The sequence below is a fragment of the Salvelinus alpinus genome, chromosome 10 (assembly GCF_045679555.1).
Source record: "Salvelinus alpinus chromosome 10, SLU_Salpinus.1, whole genome shotgun sequence".
NCBI lineage: Eukaryota > Metazoa > Chordata > Actinopteri > Salmoniformes > Salmonidae > Salvelinus > Salvelinus alpinus.
In genome coordinates this window covers 55,785,422-55,808,906 of record NC_092095.1, presented here as the reverse complement: position 1 = coordinate 55,808,906, position 23,485 = coordinate 55,785,422, and the positions used below count along the sequence as shown (strand labels likewise).

The window sequence follows — 23,485 nt, the reverse complement described above, 5'->3', positions numbered from 1 at the left end:
ACTGAAAGTGTATGCAGGTGAATACGGACACATCAGCAGTTTGTCTGCTGCACAGTGGGACATTGTCTCTAACCTAATTGAGACTCTGGCACCTATGGAGGAGGTGACACTGGAGATGAGCCACTCCAACTCTACAGCCGCATACATCATCCCCAGTGTGTCGGTGCTGAAGCTGATGCTACAGCAGGAGGGTTCTTCTACTCAAGGCATCAAAACTTTACGGAGACCATGTTGGACAGTCTGACAAGGAGGTTCTCCAAGGCTGAGGAGACAAAGTGCCTGGTGCTGGCAACCGTCCTGGATCTACATTACAAGAGCTATGCCTTCACCTCAGGGACAGCACTAGACAAAGCAAAAGAGTGGCTGAAGGAGGAGTCTGACCTACGAAGGAAACCAAATCCCAGAGCCACAGCAGATGGGACGAGTGAAGAGGCGGACCCAGATCCAGGTGCAAAAGGCAAAGAGTCCGGGTTGATCAGCCACCCAGTCTGGTGGACAGCCTCTACGCTAGAATCCTTGGAAGCCAAGAGGGCAGGGCTGAAGTCCAGTGCAGTTTTGAAATTGAGTTGCAGTTGCAGAATATCAGTCTGTCCCTGATGTTTTTCCTGGAGAGAAGTGGCTTATTTGCTGCCCTTCTTGACACCAGGCCATCCTCCAAAAGTCTTCGCCTCACTGTGCGTGCAGATGCACTCACACCTGGCTGCTGCCATTCCTGAGCAGGCTCTGTACTGGTGGTGCCCCGATCCCGCAGCTGAATCAACTTTAGGAGACGGTCCTAGCACTTGCTGGACTTTCTTGGGCGCCCTGAAGCCTTCTTCACAACAATTGAACCGCTCTCCTTGAAGTTCTTGATGATCCGATAAATGGTTGATTTAGATGCAATCTTACTGGCAGCAATATCCTTGTCTGTGAAACAATTTTTGTGCAAAGCAATGATGACGGCACGTGTTTCCTTGCAGGTAGCCATGGTTGACAGAGGAAGAACAATGATTCCAAGCACCACCCTCCTTTTGAAGCTTTCAGTCTGTTATTCGAACTCAATCAGCATGACAGAGTGATCTCCAGCCTTGTCCCCATCAACACTCACACCTGTGTTAACGAGAGAATCACTGACATGATGTCAGCTGGTCCTTTTGTGGCAGGGCTGAAATGCAATGGAAATGTTTTTTTGGGATTCATTTCATTTGCATGGCAAAAAGGGACTTTGCAATTCATCTGATCACTCTTCATAACATTCTGGAGTATATGCAAATTGCCATCATACAAACTGAGGCAGCAGACTTTGTAAATATGTATATTTGTGTCATTCTCAAAACTTTTGGCCAAGACTGTATATATATATATATATATACAGTGGGGAGAACAAGTATTTGATACACTGACGATTTTGCAGGTTTTCCTACTTACAAAGCATGTAGAGGTCTGTAATTTTTATCATAGGTACACTTCAACTGTGAGAGAAGGAATCTAAAACAAAAATCCAGAAAATCACATTGTATGATTTTTAAGTAATTAATTTGCATTTTATTGCATGACATAAGTATTTGATACATCAGCAAAGCAGAACTTAATATTTGGTACAGATCCCTCACATTCCTCATGATCATTGATGCCCCACGAGGTGAGATCTTGCATGGAGCCCCAGACCGAGGGTGATTGACCGTCATCTTGAACTTCTTCCATTTTCTAATAATTGTGCCAACAGTTGTTGCCTTCTCACCAAGCTGCTTGCCTATTGTCCTGTAGCCCATCCCAGCCTTGTACAGGTCTACAATTTATCCCTGATGTCCTTACACAGCTCTCTGGTCTTGGCCATTGTGGAGAGGTTGGAGTCTGTTTGATTGAGTGTGTGGACAGGTGTCTTTTATACAGGTAACGAGTTCAAACAGGTGCAGTTAATACAGGTAATGAGTGGAGAACAGGAGGACTTCTTAAAGAAAAACTAACAGGTCTGTGAGAGCCGGAATTCTTACTGGTTGGTAGGTGATCAAATACTTATGTCATGCAATAAAATGCAAATTAATTACTTAAAAATCATACAATGTGATTTTCTTGATTTTTGTTTTAGATTCCGTCTCTCACAGTTGAAGTGTACCTATGATAAAAATGACAGACCTCTACATGCTTTGTAAGTAGGAAAATCTGCAAAATCGGCAGTGTATCAAATACTTGTTCTCCCCACTGTATATATATATATATATATATATATATATATATCGGCAGTGGCTTTTTTTGTCCTCCAATAATCGGTATCGGCGTTAAAAAATCATAATCGGTCGACCTCTAATGTAGTGTATAGTCTGTTACGGACAGAATGCACTAAGTTCTGTAGACTTGATCCTTTGCCAAAGTTTGAAAAAATGGCGCTGTTTAGGAGTGCAAGGGTAAATTGAGTTATTGAACATTCGCACTTCAGAGTAGACTTTCCCTAAAGGATATATGCGAATACATGCTATAACGAGCCAATAGAATCTCACAAGGATGTGCTTGGCTCTGGCCACCTCATTGCTTGTTCTGCTCTCATTGGAAACAATGCCAATGATAAATCTTGGGTTAGTTACCAGTATCTTAGTTGCCTTTAAACTTAGTTGCCTTCCTTGATGCCGGAGATGGGCAGTGGGGCCTCTCTGGCTACTGCCCTAGGGGTGGCAGACATGTCCTTATCACAGGAGGCTTGTAACACCTTGATTGAGGAGGATGGGCTCATTGTAATGGCGGAACGGAATAAATGGAATGGTACACTCTTAGAAAAAATGGTTCCAAAAGGGTTCTTCAGCTGTCCCCATAGGAGAAACCTTTTTGGTTCCAGGTAGAAACCTTTTTGGTTTCAGGTAGAACCCTTTTGGTTCCATGTAGAACCCTCTGTGGAAAGGGCTCTACCTGGAACTAAAAGGGTTGTACCTGGAACTAAAACTAGTTATTCAAAGGCTTCTACTATGGGGACAGCCGAACAACCCTTTTAGGTTCTAGATAGCACCTTTTTTCTAAGAGTGTATCAAACACATCAAACACGTTGTTTCCATGTGTTTGATAGCATTCCATTCACTCCATTCTAGCCATTATTATGAGCTGTCCTCCTCTCACCAGCCTCCTGTGGTCCTTATGTCTTTCTCTCTCCACTTATTCAATGGTCTTTCCTCTCACCTGTGGATGAAATAAAGTCTATGAAATATGAATGAGAAATAGAACAATAAATACAAGGGGAGGGTCACACAAAGTATCCATATCAGTTCAGTTTCACCATAAAGTTTCACCGTCATACAATTATTACAAACAGTATGGATGACCAGGGATTTATTGGTTTATACGTGCGTTAACAAATACTTTTGGGTGTCAAGGAAAATGTATGGAGTAAAAAGTACAATATTTTCTTAAGGAATGTAGTGAAGTAAAAGTAAATGTAGTCAAATATATAAATAGTAAAGTAAAGTACAGATACCCCAAAAACCTACTTAAGTAGTACTTTAAAGTATGTTTACTTAAGTACTTTACACCACTGCACACAAATAACTCTCCCTCACTTAATAATCGTCCAAGGCAATGCAATGAATTCAAACATGAGAGTTACACATTATGGACCAAATTCTAATACTTATAATGTTCAGCTCTGTGAAGCTTTTTTTGTTTAAGTTTCATCAGTTGGTTTTGTTAGGCTATATTTGCTGTGAGCCTAAATGGCCAGCCTCTTGAAAAAGTTACTAATTCCATGTTGCATTCCCTGCCATCCTGAGCCTTCTTTACTAACACATAACGTTGCATATTACATCATCTAGTGGACATAAACTGTTATTACACCAAGGAGCCAAAGAAGTCTCTCTTCTAAAAGACTGGTTTTAGACATTTCCTTGACCAAGCAATAAGACATAACTTGATGTTTCAGAGATTTGCTTCAGATCTTAGTTCTCAGAAAGGATTTCTTAATGCAAAAAAAAAAAATGCAACAGCATTTTCTTCTGACGTCCAATTTTGTGATGTTTGCTCAATAACTTTCTTCTCACTTCCTCCTGACTTATGGTAAATCATCTGTTCCCCTCAAATAATGAGAATGACACATTTCCTCTCTCTCTCTCTCGTCTGTCCCTTTAACTTAATCAACGCGGTGTGTCTAGTCTACCCAGTCACTTTGTGCTGTATCTGTGCTTACAAGTCAAAAAGTTATCCAAGACTAAGACTATTTTATTAACAAAGGGTTTTAATATAGTGAAGTAAAACGGCAGGGAAGTGCTCTTTGGAGCTTGGTGGTAGAACCGGGACTCGGGTGATCACAGTCCTATGCTGCACTAGCGTTCACTGTTCTCTGACAATTGTGAGTAAAAATAATTACCATGTATTTTAGCTAGGTTTTTCATTGTCTTTTGCTTGTCTAGCTACTAAAAAATATGATACAATATGTTTTGTGATTTCTCTTATTCAGACAATGTTTTACCCTTATCTACTCATTTTTTATTTGATAGTGGTCTTCTCCTTTTTTCCTCTCTAATATAGTTTGTCTTTATCAGTAAAGCAAACTTTTGTGAGCTGTTGATATATTGGATTACCTATCATTAATCATCTGTCAGTTATTTTGAGGACCACAATACCAACAGCTATCAGTGTTATTGCAATTTAATTAGATTGTCTCATTATGTAATATTTCCAGCACCAAAATCATGTAACAGTTAGTCACTATATTTTTCCTTGTAATTTACTCTAGAACTGAAGAAGACGTCAATCCACTGGGCACATACGTCAATTCAACGTCTATTCCACGTTGGTTCAACGTCATTTCATTGAAATTAGGTGGAGATAACGTTGATTCAACTAGTGTGTGCCCAGTGGGAAGCCTCTAACACGATGACACTCAAGATAACCATGCCAGGAAAACAAAGTGGGTCTACATTCTCTCAGCTGAGACTCTTTCTTTGTTTCCTGATGTATTGCTGGGGTCTAGCTGATCCAGCATGTGGGTACTTCCTGAAAAACTGCACAATCCGGGGTAATCTCAGTGACCCCTCTGACATGAAAGTACTCTGTTATAACAGGAATCTTGAAGTCATACCTATAGCTATTCCGCGGAAAGTAAGCAATTTAGACTTGGCCATGAATAACATTTCCAAGATCGAAAAGTTGGATTTTAAAGGCCTATCAAACCTCAAATTTCTAAACATGTCCAGAAACCAGATCTCTCAAGTGGACGATGGGGCTCTTGGACACCTAGAGGCTCTTCAGGAACTGGGTTTGGCTCATAACAGACTCACAACCCTGTCAGACCATTTGTTTCAGGGCCTGGCCAACCTCTCCCTGCTACATCTGGACAACAACCTCATTGCAACCATCAGCTCCTCATCCTTTCAGCTTCTCTCCAGTTTGAAGACAGTGAATTTAACCAATAACAACCTTGAGAATATGAAGGAAGTTCAGCCCATCGTACAATTACCACACTTACATGAGTTGTACATTGGGAGCAACAGATTCACCTCTTTCCAGTCACAGGAAATATCAAACACGTCTATAGAGCTGAGGCTGTTGGATTTATCCCGGAATCCATTGGGAATCTTCAGGATCACGGCAGATGTTCTTCCTTACCTTGAGGTGTTAGACATCGCCTACTGTGGCCAACTTGGACACATGGAATGGGATGTGCTGGACAGGTCTTTTCTGAGAAACGTCAATCGTCTCAACTTGAGCGGCATTGAGATGTCTTTCGAGAGGATGGGTATGGTACTGCAGACTGTCAACTCCTCATTAGTCCATCTGAGATTGCATGACCTCGTCAACGGCTCAAGGCTCAAGATCAAGGCTCTCACTGATATTGCCTGCCGTATACCTACACTCAGTGTGCTCCGGCTGGAATATAACAACATAGGTAATCTCTCTGAGGAATTTCTGCAGTCATGTAAACACCTGACAGAAGTGGACATATCAGATACTGGTCTTACTCAGCTGTCTGACTTTTCATTCAGATCAATAGAGCAAATAAGTGCTTTGAAACTGGGCCACAATAGGCTTTCTTTCGTGCCAAAGGCCACAAGAAATCTACCGACACTGAAGATCCTGGATCTCAGCTTCAATATCATCAATAAACTAGGCTGCTCAGATTTCTCCAATCTTACAGAACTCACACAACTCATTATTTTCCACAATCAAATCCCCAACCTTCCGGCATGTGTTTTCCAGGATTTGAAAGAATTAAGGATCCTTAAAATGGGATCAAACAAAATCCTGACCTTGAATGATGCCTTCATGAATGCTTTGCACAAACTTGAGATGATGAACTTGGCAGGCAATAAACTGAGCTCTATCAGAAAAGGAGAGTTTAAAAGCTTAACATCACTCAAGACTTTACTTTTATTTGACAATCAGATTGCCAGCATGGAAGATGGAGCCTTTGAGGGATTGGTCAACCTTACAGAACTTAAACTGGGCTCAAATAAGATCACTCAAATAGGCATAAGAAATACTGTGCTCATGGGACTCCCACTCTTAAAAAGTCTTGATATATCCTGTAATTACATCACATATGTAAATGATGATAAACTAAACCCTCCACCCTTCTCTCATCTGACATCTCTGGAGAACCTCAGGATATTTAGTCAGCGTCACAAGGGACTGTCTCATCTACCTATCAACTTCCTTGAAGGACTGAAATCTTTATTGTCATTCCAGGCAGGGAGTCTTAATATTAAGGAGCTGTACCCAGGCACATTCATTTACACACCCCGGTTGTGGTTCCTAGATATCAGTAAGAATGAGTTCACAGCCCTCACTCCAAAGCTGTTTCACCCAATCCCAAGGCTCAACAGCCTGTACCTAACCAAAGCCCGAATTCAGTCCTTAGATTTCCTCATAGGAGCAAACCTCAGTAGAGTCACTTTATTGCAGGTGAGCAAGAACGACATAACAGTAGTCAATGAGACAGTGTTGCGTTCTCTCCCTGCCTTGACATACCTGGACATGCAAGATAATGCTTTCACCTGTGGCTGCAGCGATGCTTGGTTTGTCCAGTGGATAGAGAGCGACAACCAAACACAAGTTGTTGGTGCAGGAGAATTTACCTGCAACTATCCTGCCGATCTAAAGGACACCAAGCTTTTGGATGTTGAGCTTCAGTTCTGTATAGTACGCTTAGGACTTTACTACTACATCTCTACCACTTGTCTGGTCCTCCTCACCCTGATAGCATCCTTTGCCTACCACTTCCTGAAATGGCAGGTAATTTACGGCTATTACCTCTTCCTGGCTTTCCTCTATGACACCAAGCAAAGGAATAAGCACACGCCTCATGGCTGTCAGTACGATGCCTTCATCTCCTACAACGCCCACGATGAGCCCTGGGTCCTGAGGGAGCTTCTGCCAGAGCTGGAGGGAGAGCAGGGCTGGAAGCTGTGTCTCCACCACCGGGACTTCCAGCCAGGCAAACCAATCATAGACAACATTATGGACGGCATCTACGGAAGCCGCAAGACCATCTGTGTGATCAGCCGCCGCTACCTGGAGAGTGAGTGGTGCTCCCGGGAGATCCAGGTGGCCAGCTTCCGGCTCTTTGATGAGCAGAAGGACGTCCTGATTCTGGTGTTCCTGGAGGAGATCCCTACCCACCAGCTGTCACCCTACCACCGGATGAGGAAGCTGGTGAAGAGACGCACCTACTTGAGTTGGCCCAGAGCTGGGGTGCACACTGGGGTCTTTTGGCAGCAACTACGGCTGGCTTTAGAGACCAAGGACGGCTCTTCTGAGGAAAATCCCATCCTCTCTGGTGTGCAGGCTCTGTGATAGTGAAACCTTGATTTGAAACAACCATCACACTCTGAACCTTATTTACATGAGAATATTAAAGATGCACTCTCAAACCATTGTACAATTTCAGCCAGTATTTTTGAAAGTGGTGCTCACGAGCCAGAAGTGGTCCCCGTTTTGTGTTGTATTACGCCATCTAAAGTGTTTTTTTACCTATTCTTATGATATGTTATGAATTTATTTCATACTATATAGTATGTTACAATTTTGCTGTGCTTATCATCCTGGAGTGCATCTTTAAGAAGTTCCTAAGAGTATTGATGCGCCCATGGGTCAATCTCAGTAACATAATAAAAAAAATCCCCATCAAAGTCAGTTTAAGCTATCAGTTTTTTTGCATGGGCTGGTTCTCAATCCACTGCTTCCGACAAACTGGTCTCAGAGCAATTCACATTATTCTGTACATATATCTTCGAGGCCAAATTTAGTATGATATGTTTAGTTTGGTATGTATTCATACAAAACTTACAATATGTGACAAATTTGTAAAACATAATATATGTTATGAAATCTAGCCTGGTGGCTAGGTGGTTAATGTTAGCTAACTCACTAACGTTAGCTAGGCTAGGGGTTAGGGTTAGGGCTTAAGGTTAAGTTTAGTAGTTAGGTTAAAGGGTTTCGGGTTAGGGGAAGGGTTAGCTAATAAGCGAAGTAGTTACTAATTAGCAAAAATGTAGTAAGTAGTTGAACAGTTCTTCACTAGCTAAAATGCTAAAGTTATCCGTGATGAGATTCGATCTCGCAACCTTTGGGTTGCTAGATGTTTGAGTTATATGCCCACCCATCTGTCATATGCAGCCATGACAAACCTAACATACCATACTACATGGAGTGTTTCGGATTCACAGTGCATTCAGAAAGTATTCAGACCCCTTGACTTTTCCCACATTTTGTTACGTTACAGCCTTAGTAGAAAATGTTTTTGTTTTTTTAAATCCTCATCAATCTACACCCAATACTCCATAATGACAAAGCCACATTAGGTTTTTTGAAGGTTTTAGCTAATATAATAATTTTTTAAAAACAGATATCTTTTACATAAAGATTCAGACCCTTTGCAATGAGACTCGAAATTGAGCTCAGGTGCATCCTGTTTCAATTGATCATCCTTGAGATGTTTCTACAACTTGACTGGAGTCCACATGTGGTAAATTCAATTGATTGGACATGATTTGGAAAGGCACACACCTGTCTATATAGGTCCCACAGTTGACAGTGCATGTCAGAGCAAAAACCAAGCCAAGAGGTCAAAGGAATTGTCCGTAGAGCTCCGAGACAGGATTGTTTTGAGGCACAGATCTGGGGAAGGGTACCAAAACATTTCGGCAGCATTGAATGTCCCCAAGAACACAGTGGCCTCCATCATTCTTAAATGGAAGAAGTTTGGAATCGCCAAGACTTCCTCGAGCTGGCCGCCCAGTCGAACTGAGCAATCAGGGGAAAAGGGCCTTGCTCAGGGTTGGTCACTCTGACAGAGCTCTAGAATTCCTCTGTGGAGATGGGAGAACCTTCCAGAAGGACAATCATCTCTGCAGAGGGCACATGAAGGACTCTCAGACCATGTTAACAAGATTATCTGGTCTGATGAAACCAAGATTGACTCTTTGGCTTGAATGCCAAGCATCATGTCTGGAGGAAACCTGGCACCATCCCTACGGTGAAGCATGGTCGTGGCAGCATCATGCTGTGGGGATGTTTTTCAGCGGCAAGGACTGGGAGACTAGTCAGGATCGAGGCAAAGATGAACGGATCAAAGTGCAGAGAGATCCTCAATGAAAACCTGCTTCAGAGCGCTCAGGATCTCAGACTGGGGCTAAGGTTCACCTTCCAACAGGACAACGACCCTAAGCACACAGCCAAGACAACGCAGGAGTGGCTTCGGGACAAGTCTCTGAATGTCCTTGAGTGGCCCAGCCAGAGCCCGGACTTGAACCCGATCGAATATCTCTGGAGAGACCTGAAAATAGCTGTGCAGTGACACTCCCCATCCAACCCGACAGAGCTTGAGAGGATCTGCAGAGAAGAATGGGAGAAACTCCCCAAATACAGGTGTGCCAAACTTGAAGCGTCATACCCAATAAGACTCTAGGCTGTAATCGCTGACAAAGGTGCTTCAACAAAGTATTGAGTAAAGGGTCTCAATACTTATGTAAACGTGATATTTCAGTTTAAATTTCTTATAATATATTTGCAAACATTTAAAAAAAAGCTGTTTTTGCTTTGTCATTATGGGGCATTGTGTGTAGATTGATGAGGGCGGAAAAAAACTGTTTAATCCATTTTAAAATAAGGCTGTAACGTAACAAAATGTGGAAAAAGTCAAGGTGTCTGAATACTTCCCGAATGCACTGTACGTACAGAATAATACAAAATGCTCTGAGACCAGGTTTGCAACCGCCTATGTCGGCCTTCCGCATCTGCAGTGGTATGGTGGCTGAGCTACAGCGGTGTTAGTCAGATCATGAAATATCCCGAAATGGTTTGGCCTACAAACTATTATGACCCCTCTACGGAAAGACACAGGCCTCATCTGAAGGTAAACCAGCACCGATTCCACTCTATGGAGAGGGGAGACTCCCCCAAACACAATGATGTTGTTCGCTTTGTCACAGGTCTCATCCGAAGGTAACCCATAAAAACGAATTGAAGTATGAAGGTAGTTTTGTGCCAACAAAAATAAGGGGTTAAATATGTGTCCAAAAAACAAAAATATTTATTAAGCATTCTTATATCTACTAGATATTGGAGAGACCAGTGCTTAATTTGTAAATCGGGAGGTGCCGGAACAAAATGTGAGCGCGAGAGTCAGGTGACCTGGGGAGTTCTAAGGTACCGGAACGAATGAAAAAAAAAAGAATAACCTTAATAATAAAGCATTGCTTGCATATCATCACATTTGCATAGTGGCATAGAGCAGTAGAATTGAGTCACTTATGGAAGGGAACATTTTTAGTAGCCTGGGGTCCGGGAAAATGTTGGAGTTTTAGAAATGCATTTCATGCAATTCTATGTCATTTACCTGACTGGAGACTTTGCCAGAATCATTTTTAACACCACAGGCTACTTTGCCCTAGAGGTGGCAGACAGGTCCTTATCACAGGCGACACCTTGATTGAGGAGGATGGGCTCATTGTAATGGCTGGAACGGAATAAATGGAATGGTACACTTTAGAAATGTTTTTTCAAAAGGGTTCTTCAGCTGTCCCCACAGGAAAAAACGTTTTGGTTCCAAGTAGAACCCTTTTTGGTTTCAGGTAGAACCCTTTTGGTTCCATGTAGAACCCTCTGTGGAAAGGGCTCTACCTGGAACCAAAAGGGTTTTACCTGGAACTAAAACTAGTTCTTCAAAGGCTTCTACTATGGGGACAGCCGAAAAACCCTTTTAGGTTCTAGATAGCACCTTATTTCTAAGAGTGTATCAAACACGTTGTTTCCACCTTTACTCCCACTCCCTGTTTCGCTTCTTCTACACACGCACACACGCACGCACGCACGCACACACACACACACACACACACACACACACACACACACACACACACACACACACACACACACACACACACACACACACACACACACACACACACACACACACACACACACACACCTTCATATGAGAGAGTCGTCATTCTCCCCTTCATTGCATATTCTTTCCTCTCACCTGTGGATGAAATATAGTCTATTAAGTATGAATGATAAATAGAACAATAACAAGGGGAAGTCAGTGCACAAAGGGAAACCGTATCCATATTAGTTATACTACCTCATAAAGTACATCCAAGCAAGGTAGATCTACTATGGTTTCCAATTCTGGGATGTTTTCTCAATAACTTTAACCTTATGTTACACTGAACAAAAATATAAATGCAACATGCAACAATTTCAAAGATTTGAATGAGTCACAGTTCACAATAAATCAATTGAAATAAATAAATTAGGCCCTAACCTATGGATTTCACATGACTGGGAATACGGGTTTGTATCTGCTGGTCACAGAAAGTAGGACGTGGATCAGAAAACCAGTCAGTATGTGGTGTGACCACCATTTGCCTCATGCAGCGCGACACATCTCCTTCGCATAAAGTTGATCAGGCAGTTTATTGTGGCCTGTGGAAGGTTGTCCCACTCCTCTAAAATGGCTGTGAAGAGCACACTTCTCCAGCATGCCAGTGACTATCGAAGGTGAGCATTTGCCCACTGAAGTCGGTTACGACGCCGAACTGCATTCAGTTTAAGACCCTGGTAAGGATGACGAGGACGCAGATGAGACGCTTTCTGACAGTTTGTGGAAACCCACAGCTTCATCAGCTGTCCGGGTGGCTGGTCTCAGACAATCCCGTAGGTGAAGAAGCCAGATGTGGAGGTCCTGGGCTGGCGTGGTTACATGTGGTCGGCGGTTGTGAGGCCGGTTGGATGTACTGCCAAATTCTAGAAAACAGCGTTGGAGGCGGCTTCTGGTAAAGAAATGAACATTAAATTCTCTGGAATGAAAAAAGTGTCAGTGTTAGTACCCGGTTGATGTTTGGATCAGAATGTTCTTAGTTCTAGGAAATATCTCAGGTCTCGGAAAGTTCCCGTATATGGTGAACATCAGTATTTTATTCGGTCCAACTATGAGAGAGAGCAAACAAGCCTGACTCCCCCCCCACTCTCTCTCTCTCGCTTCTTCTTTTCTGCCTCTCGCTTCTTCTTTTCTGCCCCTTGTTTTCTGCCCCTTAGTCAACTGTGTCAGGTCAACCCAGTCAGTTTAGTTTACGCTTGTGTTGTAGCTGTTTGTGAGAAATCAATCTAGACAAATACCAAGATATATTTTGAACAAAGTATAGTGAAGTAAAATGCCAGGGAAGTGCTCTTTGGAGCACGGTGGTAGAACCGGGACTCAGGTGATTACAGTCCTATGCTGCACTAGTGCTCACTGTGACTGTCTTCCTCTGACAAATGTGAGTAAAAATGATTACTATATAGTCTCGCTGTTTTTAGTGCTTTTGCTGGTCTATCTCTTCAAAAATATCATACAAATGTGTGTTTTATTCTTATTCTGAGAATGTTATTACCCTTATCTACTCATTTCTAATTTGATAGTGGTCTTTACCTTTTTTCCTTTCTACTCTAGTTTGTCTTTATCAGTAAAGCAAATGTTATGTTGATCATTTGGATTACCTATAATTAATAATCTGTCAGTTATTTTGAGGACCATAATACCAACAGCTATCAGTGTTATTGAAACTTCATTGAATTGTTTAATTATGTTACATTTCCAGCCCCCAAATGATGCAACAGTTTGTTACTTTGTTATTCTCTCTAGATCTGAAGTAGATGTCAAGCCCCTCACAATGACACTCAAGATAACCATGCCAGGAAAACAAAGTGGGTCTACATTCTCTCAGCTGAGACTCTTTCTTTGTTTCCTGATGTATTGCTGGGGTCTAGCTGATCCAGCATGTGGGTACTTCCTGAAAAACTGCACAATCCGGGGTAATCTCAGTGACCCCTCTGACATGAAAGTACTCTGTGAAAAGAGGAACCTAGAAGTCACACCTATAGACATTCCACAGAAAGTATGCGTTTTAGATGTGGCCATGAATAACATTTCCAAAATTGGAAAGTTAGATTTTAAAGGCCTATCAAACCTCAAAATTCTAAACATGTCAAGAAACCAGATCTCTCAAGTGGACGATGGGTCTCTCGGACACCTAGAGGCTCTTCAGGAGCTGGGTCTGGCTCATAACAGACTCACAACCCTGTCAGACCATTTGTTTCAGGGCCTGGCCAACCTCTCCCTGCTACATCTGGACAACAACCTCATTGCAACCATCAGCTCCTCATCCTTTCAGCTTCTCTCCAGTTTGAAGACAGTGAATTTAACCAAGAACAACCTTGAGAATATGAAGGAAGTTCAGCCCATCGTACAATTACCACACTTACATGAGTTGTACATTGGGAGCAACAGATTCACCTCTTTCCAGTCACAAGAAATATCAAACACGTCTATAGAGCTGAGGCTGTTGGATTTATCCCGGAATCCATTGGGAATCTTCAGGATCACGGCAGATGTTCTTCCTTACCTTGAGGTGTTAGACATCGCCTACTGTGGCCAACTTGGACACATGGAATGGGATGTGCTGGACAGGTCTTTTCTGAGAAACGTCAATCGTCTCAACTTGAGCGGCATTGAGATGTCTTTCGAGAGGATGGGTATGGTACTGCAGACTGTCAACTCATCATTAGTCCATCTGAGACTGTATGACATTAGTGAAGAGAGGGTCAAGGCTCTCACTGATATTGCCTGCCAAATACCCACACTTAGCTTGCTCCGACTGCATCATAACAACATACGTGTTCTCTCTAAGGAATTTCTGCAGTCATGTAAACAGTTGACCGAAATGGACGTAGGTGATAATAATATTAATCAGCTGTCTGAGTTTTTATTCAGATCAATGGAGCAATTAAGTACTTTGAAACTGGGCCACAACAGCCTTTCTTCCGTGCCAAATGCCACAAGAAGTCTACCTACACTGAAGATCCTGGATCTGAGCTTCAATATCATCCATAAACTAGGCTGCTCTGATTTTGCCAATCTTACAGGACTCACACAACTCATTCTTTTCCACAATCAAATCTCCAAACTTCCAGGATGTGTATTCCAGGATTTGAAAGAATTAAGGATCCTTAAACTGGGATCAAACAAAATCCTGACCTTAAATAATGCATTCATGAGTAGTTTGCACAAACTAGAATTTTTGTCGATGTCATACAATAAGCTGAGCTCAATCTCTAAAGGAGACTTTATAGGCTTAGCATCACTCAATACTCTGCTTTTATTTGACAATCAGATTGCTAGTCTTGAAGATGGAGCATTTGAGGGATTGGTGAATCTAACAGAACTTAGACTACAGTCAAATAAGATCACTCAAATAGACATAAGAAATACTGTGCTCACGGGACTTCCACGCTTAAGAACTCTTGATATATCCTGTAATTATATCACATATGTAAATGGTGATAAATTAGACCCTGCACCCTTCTCTCATCTGACATCTCTGGAGAACCTGCAGATCCATAGTCAGCGTCACAAGGGACTGTCTCATCTACCTATCAACTTCCTTGAAGGTCTGAAATCTTTATTGGCATTCAAGGCAGGGAATCTCAATATTAAGGACCTGCACCCAAACACATTTATTCACACACCACGGTTGTGGTTCCTTGATGTCAGTAAGAATGAGTTCACAGCCCTCACTCCAAAGCTGTTTCACCCAACCCCAAGGCTCAACAGAATGTACCTGTCCAAAGCCCGACTTCAGTCCTTAGATTTCCTCATAGGAGCAAACCTCAGTAGAGTCACTTTCTTGCAGGTGAGCAAGAACGATATAACAGTAGTCAATGAGACAGTGTTGCGTTCTCTCCCTGCCTTGACATACCTGGACATGCAAGATAATGCTTTCACCTGTGGCTGCAGCGATGCTTGGTTTGTCGAGTGGATGGAGAACAACACCCAAACACAAGTTGTTGGTGCAGGAGAATTTACCTGCAACTATCCTGCCGATCTAAAGGACACCAAGCTGTTGGATGTTGAGCTTCAGTTCTGTATAGTACGCTTAGGACTTCACTACTACATCTCTACCACTTGTCTGGTCCTCCTCACCCTGATAGCATCCTTTGCCTACCACTTCCTGAAATGGCAGGTAATTTACGGCTATTACCTCTTCCTGGCTTTCCTCTATGACACCAAGCAAAGGAATAAGCACATGCCTCATGGCTGTCAGTACGATGCCTTCATCTCCTACAACGCCTACGATGAGCCCTGGGTCCTGAGGGAGCTTCTGCCAGAGCTGGAGGGAGAGCAGGGCTGGAAGCTGTGTCTCCACCACCGGGACTTCCAGCCAGGCAAACCAATCATAGACAACATTATGGACGGCATCTACGGAAGCCGCAAGACCATCTGTGTGATCAGCCACCGCTACCTGGAGAGTGAGTGGTGCTCCCGGGAGATCCAGGTGGCCAGCTTCCGGCTCTTTGATGAGCAGAAGGACGTCCTGATTCTGGTGTTCCTGGAGGAGATCCCTTCCCACCAGCTGTCACCCTACCACCGGATGAGGAAGCTAGTGAAGAGACGCACATACCTGAGCTGGCCCAGAGCTGGGGAGCAACCCGGGGTCTTCTGGCAGCAACTACGGCTGGCTTTAGAGACCAAGGATGGCCCTGCTGAGGAAAATCCCATCCTCTCTGGTGTGCAGGCTCTGTGATAGTGAAGCCTTGATTTGAAACAACCATCACACTCTGTGAACCTTTTCTGTATATTTACATGAGAATATTGAAGATGCACTCTCAAACTTTGTATTATTTCAGACAGTTGTTTTGAAAGTGGCGCTCACGAGCCAGAAGTGGTCCCCGTTTTTTGTGTATTACGTCATCTAAAGTTTTTAAAACTAATTTGTATGATATGTTACGAATCTAATTCGTACTATATAGTATGTTATGATTTTGCTGTGCCCTGCATCCTGGAGTGCATCTTTAAGAAATTGTTAATAGTACTGACGCACCAGTGCGTCAATGTAAGTAACATAATAAAAAAATCCTGGTCTCAGAGCATTTCGTATTATTCTGTACATTTATCTAAAAGACCACATTTAGTATGATATGTTATGTTTCGTATGGTGTGTATTAATGTAAAACGTACAATATGTTACAAATTTGCAAAACATAATATACGTTATGAAATCTAGCTAAGTGGCTAGGTGGTTACCGTTAGCTAGGCTAGGGGTTAAGGTTAAGTTTAGGAGTTAGTTTAAAGGGTTACGGTAAGGGTTAGGGGAGGGTTAGCTAACATTCTAAGTAGTTACAAAGTAGCTAAAAGGTAGTAAGTAGTTGAAAAGTTGCTAACTAGCTAAAATGCTAAAGTTGTCCATGATGAGATTTGAACTTTCATCCTTCGGGTTGCTAGACATTTGTGTTATACAACCACCCATCTGTCTTATGTAATCATGCGAAACGTAACATACCATATTAGATGTAGTGTCTCGGATTTAAGTACAGAATAATACGAAACGCTCTAAGACCAGGTTTGCAACCTGTTATGTCGGTCTTGTGCATCTGCAGTGGAAGGTGACCGAGCTACAGCAGTGTTTGTTATACCATGAGATATCCTGAAAATCTTCTCACGAAAACGTCCGTAGAGTCCGAACGGTTTGGCCTACAAACTATTATGACCCCTCTATGGAAAGACACTCGGACTCATCTGAAGGTAAACCAGTACCGGTTCCACTCTATGGAAAGGGGAGACTTTCCCTAATACGATGGTGTTCTCCGTTTTACTCTACGATCCCCACAAGTGTCATGGGACTCGTCTGAAGGTAACCTATAGAAACGAATGGAAGTAAGGAGGTAGTTTTTGCCAACAAAAATAAGCGGTTAAATATGTGTCCAAAAAAAACAGAAACATTTCCTGAGCTTTCTTAGATCTTCTACATATATGACAGACACTTCAAAACCTTATTCCTTATGATTTATTTTTGGATTGTCTTTTTTGTCATTTATGAGTATGTTATTCAATGCGTTTCTATGGGCTATAGTAGTAAAGTGCAAATTCAATATTTTATCAAATAATTTTTAAATATATTTTTGGGATACTTAAAGGGGTCATAAAATTTCAAATCTAATACCCAAATGATCTATGTTATAACCTTTTAAAACAATTCCTTATGTTAGCTTAGTTAAGAAATGCTTATATTTGTAATATGTGCTTAAATGTGTAATGGGAAATTGAATAAGTGATACTTTTTTTTTCATTGTCATAGATTTTCTTGATTTTTATACTTGATCTCATAAATGAATTCAATATAATCAAACTATTTCAGTTTATATGCATATTTTAATTATATTATGTCATACAAAATGTTCAGCATAAAATATGATAATAAAGTACACTATATATGCAAAGTATGTGTACACCCCTTCAAATGAGTGGATTCTGCTATTTCAGCCACACCCGTGACTGACAGGTGTATAAAATCGAGCACACGGCCATGCAATCTCCACAGACAAAGACTGGCAGTAGATTGGCCTTACTGAATAGCTCAGTGACTTTCAACGTGGCACCGTCATAGGATGCCACCTTTCCAACAAGGAAGTTTGACAAATTTCTGCCCTGCTAGAGCTGCCCCGGTCAACTGCAAGTGCTGTTATTGTGAAGATGACATGTATAGGAGCAACAAAGGCTCAGCTGCGAAATGATTGGCCGCTCAAGCTCACAAAACGGAACCGGTGAGTGCTGAAGCACGTAGCGCGTTAAAATGGTCTGTCCTTGGTTGCAATATTCACTACTAAGTTCCAAACTCCCTCTGGAAGCAACATCAGCACAATAACTGTTCGTCAGAAGCTTCATGAAATGGGTTTCCATGGCTGAGCAGCCGCACACAAGCCTGAGATCACCATGCGCAATGCCAAGTGTTGACTGGAGGGGTGTAAAGCTTGCCGCCATTGGACTCCGGAGCAGTGGAAACGCGTTCTCTGGAGTGATAAATTAAGCATCACCATCTGGCAGTCCGACAGACGAATCTGGGTTTGGCGGATGTCAGGAGAATGCTACCTGCCCAAATGAATGGTCCGGGGCTGTTTGTCATGCTTTTGGCTAAGCCCCTTAGTTCCAGTGAAGGGAAACCTTAATGCTACAGCATACAATGACATTCTAGACGGGGCTGTACTTCCAACTATATGGTAAAAGTTTGGGCAAGGCCCTGTCCTGTTTCAGCATGACAATGCCCCCATGCACAAAGCGAGGTCCATACAGAAATAGTTTGTTGAGATTGGTGTGGAAGAACTTGACCGGCCTGCCCAGAGCCCAGAGCCCTGACCTCAACTCCATCGAACTCCTTTGGGAGGAATTGGAACGCCGACTGCGAGCCAGGCCTAATCGCCCAACATCAGTGCCCGACCTCACTAATGATCGTGGCTGAATGGAAGCAAGTCCCCGCAGCAATGTTCCAACATCTAGTGGAAAGTCTTCCCAGAAGAATGGAGGCTGTTATAGCAGCAAACGGGGCACCAACTCCATATTAATGCCCATGATTTTGGAATGAGATGTTCTACAAGCAGGTGTCCACATATTTTTGGTCATGTAGTGTAGAGGTCGATTAATTAGGGCCGATTTCAATCGATCTTCACATATTCACTAGTTAACAACACATGGTTGATGATATTACTAGGTTAACTAGGTTGTCCTGCGTTGCATATAATCAATGCGGTGCCTGTTATTATCGAATCACAGCCTACTTCGCCAAACAGGTGATGATTTAACAAAAGCACAATCGTTGCACGAATGTGCGTAACCATAAATATCAATGCCTTTCTTAAAATCAATACACAGACGTATATTTTTTTAAACCTGCATATTTAGTTCAAATAAATTCATGTTTGTAGGCAATATTAACTAAGGAAATTGTGTCACTTCTCTTGCTTTCATTGCACGCAGAGTCAGGGTATATGCAACAGTTTGGGCCGCCTGGCTCGTTGCAAACTAATTTGCCAGATTTTTACATAATTATGACATAACATTGAAGGTTGTGTAATGTAACAGCAATATTTAGTTAAAATACGGAACGGTTCCGTATTTCACTGAAAGAATAAACGTTTTGTTTTCAAAATGATTGTTTCCGGATTTGACCATATTAATGACCTAAGGCTCGTATTTCTGTGTGTTTATTTTATTATAATTAAGTCTATGATTTGATATTTGATAGAGCAGTCTGACTGAGCGGTGGTAGGCAGCAGCAGGCTCGTAAGCATTCATTCAAACTGCACTTTCCAGCGTTTGCCAGCAGCTCTTCGCAATGCTTGAAGCACAACGCTGTTTATGACTTCAAGCCTATCAACTCCAGAGATTAGGCTGGGAATACTATAGTGCCTATAAGAACATCCAATAGTCTAAGGTATATGAAATACAAATGGTATAGAGAGAAATAGTCGACGCGTCATAATTCCTATAATAACTTGCGGCTGAACTTGAAAGGGGTTCCTTCGTTATTTTACCGTTCATGTCTTCCATAGAGAATGTCTTGATCTACTTCAAATAAGGTCTGTTTCGTGCAGGCTTAAACTGCCTCGGCGTTTTGATACTCGTGTAAAACTCACTAGGATAAGGTAACGTTTGTCAAAATATTTTCATAAATCCACTCTACAATTTTTTTTAAATCTTCGCTTATATTTAGCCAATATTGATCAGAGTTACTTTGTCCTATGGGTATCTACACAGTTATACAATTGGCAAGGTGGTGTAAGCCTACACGAAACCCAGACTTTATTTGAAGTCAATCTAAAAATATCCTATTTTCAGATTTTGCTGGAAGGTGTCATGGGGATTATGACTCACACTTTGGTAGTCAATTCGTACCATGGCCATTATTATAATAGGATCTCCTGCATATAGAAATGACAGTTTTTGTTTTCAACATTCATCACAGGTAACTTAAACTCTATTTTCATTATTCAAACAGTTGAGAGTATTTGTGTCTCCTAAGCACTCTTCAGTATCCTTGACATTTCAGAGAGCTGTGTGTGTGTGTGTGTGTACAATTATATATATTTTACAGATGGCAGAGAAAAGCAGAGCACCAGTGTGGGACTATTACATTGAATTGGCACCAGGGAAAGCAAGGTGTCTTATTTGTGATAAAGATGTAAGCACGGGGTCAGCAACGGCTAAATCAAAAAATACCACTAACCTGTGGAATCACCTTAAGAACACCCATCCAAAAGCCCACAAGGAAGCAATCATGAAAAAAGCAAAGGCAAATTCTTCACAAGGAAAAAGTGATACAGACAGTTCACAGACATCGCAGGCTACAATCATACAACTTTTTAATAAACAAGCAAAATGGCAGGACAAAGACCCAAGGGCCAAGAAGATGGATGAAGCAATTATTGAGATGATTGCCACTGACAACCGGCCATTCACAGTGGTGTCTGACGTTGGTTTTCAGAGGCTGATTACTCTTGATGAACCCAGGATCAAAGATGAAACATTATTTTGATCAGAAATGCTTGATAAAACACATGAAAGAGTTGTGATGAAAGTGAAGAATCTGGTGGCAGCAGGGAACGCTCCACACATGGCATTCACAACTGACTCCTGGTCAGGCACTACAGAGTCCCTGATGAGCCTTACTGGACATTTCATTGACAATGTCTGGACAAGAAAGCAGGTTGTGCTGAATGTCAAGACTATGATTGGATCACACACAGGAAACTACATCAGAGAGATGTTTTTGACTATGTTGGAATACTGGGAAATCTACACAGAACGTGTAGTGCTGGTCCTCAGGGACAGTGGGGCAAACATGGTGAAAGGTATGAGACTGGCAGAGCTTCCAGACTTCAGCTGCAGTGCACACACCCTACAGCTTGCAATCAATGATGGCCTATCCAGTCAGAGAGCTGTGCTAGACATTATTGCCATGTTGAAGAGCTGTGCAACTCACTTTGACTACTCTGTACTGGCCAAACAGAGGCTGAGGGCCATTCAGGAAGAGCTTGGCCTTCTCAAACACAGCATCATCCAAGCAGTTCAAACTCGCTGGAACTCAACACTACACATGTTGCAGAGGATGTTTGAACAGAGGCGTGAACTGAAAGTGTATGCAGGTGAATACGGACACATCAGCAGTTTGTCTGCTGCACAGTGGGACATTGTCTCTAACCTAATTGAGACTCTGGCACCTATGGAGGAGGTGACACTGGAGATGAGCCACTCCAACTCTACAGCCGCATACATCATCCCCAGTGTGTCGGTGCTGAAGCTGATGCTACAGCAGGAGGGTTCTTCTACTCAAGGCATCAAAACTTTACGGAGACCATGTTGGACAGTCTGACAAGGAGGTTCTCCAAGGCTGAGGAGACAAAGTGCCTGGTGCTGGCAACCGTCCTGGATCTACATTACAAGAGCTATGCCTTCACCTCAGGGACAGCACTAGACAAAGCAAAAGAGTGGCTGAAGGAGGAGTCTGACCTACGAAGGAAACCAAATCCCAGAGCCACAGCAGATGGGACGAGTGAAGAGGCGGACCCAGATCCAGGTGCAAAAGGCAAAGAGTCCGGGTTGATCAGCCACCCAGTCTGGTGGACAGCCTCTACGCTAGAATCCTTGGAAGCCAAGAGGGCAGGGCTGAAGTCCAGTGCAGTTTTGAAATTGAGTTGGAGCGTTACCTCACAGAGCCTGTCATTGACAGAAAGAGTGGCTCACCTTTGGAGTGGTGGAAGCAGAATGAGGACAGACTTCAATCACTCGCTCCAATGACAAAGAAGTTTCTCTGTCCCCCACCTTCTTCGGTCCCAAGCAAGAGAGTGTTCAGTGAGGTGGGAATCATTTATGATAAGCGGAGGAGCTGACTGACAGGGGACCATACAGACAAGCTCTGCTTTCTGCACTACAACCTAAAACTTCTTAACTGGGAATATTGAAGACCCATGAAAGCTGGTGGTTCCTTTTAACATAGGTTCTCATGTTCTGAGCAAGGAACTTTAACATGAGCTTTTTTACATGGCACATATTGCACTTTTACTTTCTTGTTCAACACTGTATTTTTGCATTATTTTAACCAAATTGAACATGTTTCATTATTTATTTGAGACTAAATTGATTTTATTTATGTATTATTTTAAGTTAAAATAAGTGTTCATTGTTCATTCAGTACTGTTGTAATTGTCATTGTTATGAATATATATATATATATATATATATATACACACAGTCATGGCCAAAAGTTTTGAGAATGACACAAATATTAATTTCCACAAAGTTTGCTGCTTCAGTGTCTTTAGATATTTTTGTCAGATGTTACTATGGAATACTGAAGTATAATTACTATGGAATACTGAAGTATAATTACAAGCATTTCATAAGTGTCAAAGGCTTTTATTGACAATTACATGAAGTTGATGAAAAGAGTCCATATTTGCAGTGTTGACCCTTCTTTTTCAAGACCTCTGCAATCCGCCCTGGCATGCTGTCAATTAACTTCTGGGCCACATCCTGACTGATGGCAGCCCATTTTTGCATAATCAATGCTTGGAGTTTGTCAGAATTTGTGGGTTTTTGTTTGTCCACCCGCCTCTTGAGGATTGCCCACAAGTTCTCAATGGGATTAAGGTCTGGGGAGTTTCCTGGCCATGGACCCAAAATATCGATGTTTTGTTCCCCGAGCCACTTAGTTATCACTTTTGCCTTATGTCAAGGTGCTCCATCATGCTGGAAAAGGCATTGTTTGTCACCAAACTGTTCCTGGATGGTTGGGAGAAGTTGCTCTCGGAGGATGTGTTGGTACCATTCTTTATTCATGGCTTTGTTCTTAGGCAAAATTGTGAGTGAGCCCACTCCCTTGGCTGAGAAGCAACCCCACACATGAATGGTCTCAGGACGCTTTACTGTTGGCATGAACAGGACTGATGGTAGCGCTCACCTTGTCTTCTCCGGACAAAGCTTTTTACCGGATGCGCCAAACAATCGGAAAGGGGATTCATCAGAGAAAATGACTTTAACCCAGTCCTCAGCAGTCCAATCCCTGTACCTTTTGCAGAATATCAGTCTGTCCCTGATGTTTTTCCTGGAGAGAAGTGGCTTATTTGCTGCCCTTCTTGACACCAGGCCATCCTCCAAAAGTCTTCGCCTCACTGTGCGTGCAGATGCACTCACACCTGGCTGCTGCCATTCCTGAGC

General features: G+C 42.4%; 2 protein-coding genes across 2 annotated transcripts; both read left to right on the top strand.

The window, feature by feature from the left end:
* The first annotated feature begins 3,933 nt into the window (after window positions 1-3,933).
* On the top strand, window positions 3,934-8,087 carry LOC139532289 (toll-like receptor 13). The gene is made up of 2 exons (XM_071329706.1): window positions 3,934-4,306; window positions 4,694-8,087. The coding sequence occupies exon 2, from the start codon at window positions 4,834-4,836 to the stop codon at window positions 7,750-7,752; it is 2,919 nt and encodes a 972-aa protein (XP_071185807.1). The 5' UTR covers window positions 3,934-4,306; window positions 4,694-4,833; the 3' UTR covers window positions 7,753-8,087.
* A 4,163-nt stretch (window positions 8,088-12,250) lies between these two features.
* LOC139532292 (toll-like receptor 13) lies at window positions 12,251-19,421 on the top strand. The gene is made up of 2 exons (XM_071329710.1): window positions 12,251-12,719; window positions 13,085-19,421. Exon 2 carries the CDS (start codon window positions 13,113-13,115, stop codon window positions 16,020-16,022), a length of 2,910 nt encoding a protein of 969 aa, XP_071185811.1. The 5' UTR covers window positions 12,251-12,719; window positions 13,085-13,112; the 3' UTR covers window positions 16,023-19,421.
* Window positions 19,422-23,485: the final 4,064 nt, after the last annotated feature.

Excerpts from the sequence above, each read along its gene's own strand:
- LOC139532289 (XM_071329706.1), top strand. The coding sequence starts at position 4,834 with ATGACACTCAAGATAACCATGCCAGGAAAACAAAGTGGGTCTACATTC.
- LOC139532292 (XM_071329710.1), top strand. The coding sequence starts at position 13,113 with ATGACACTCAAGATAACCATGCCAGGAAAACAAAGTGGGTCTACATTC.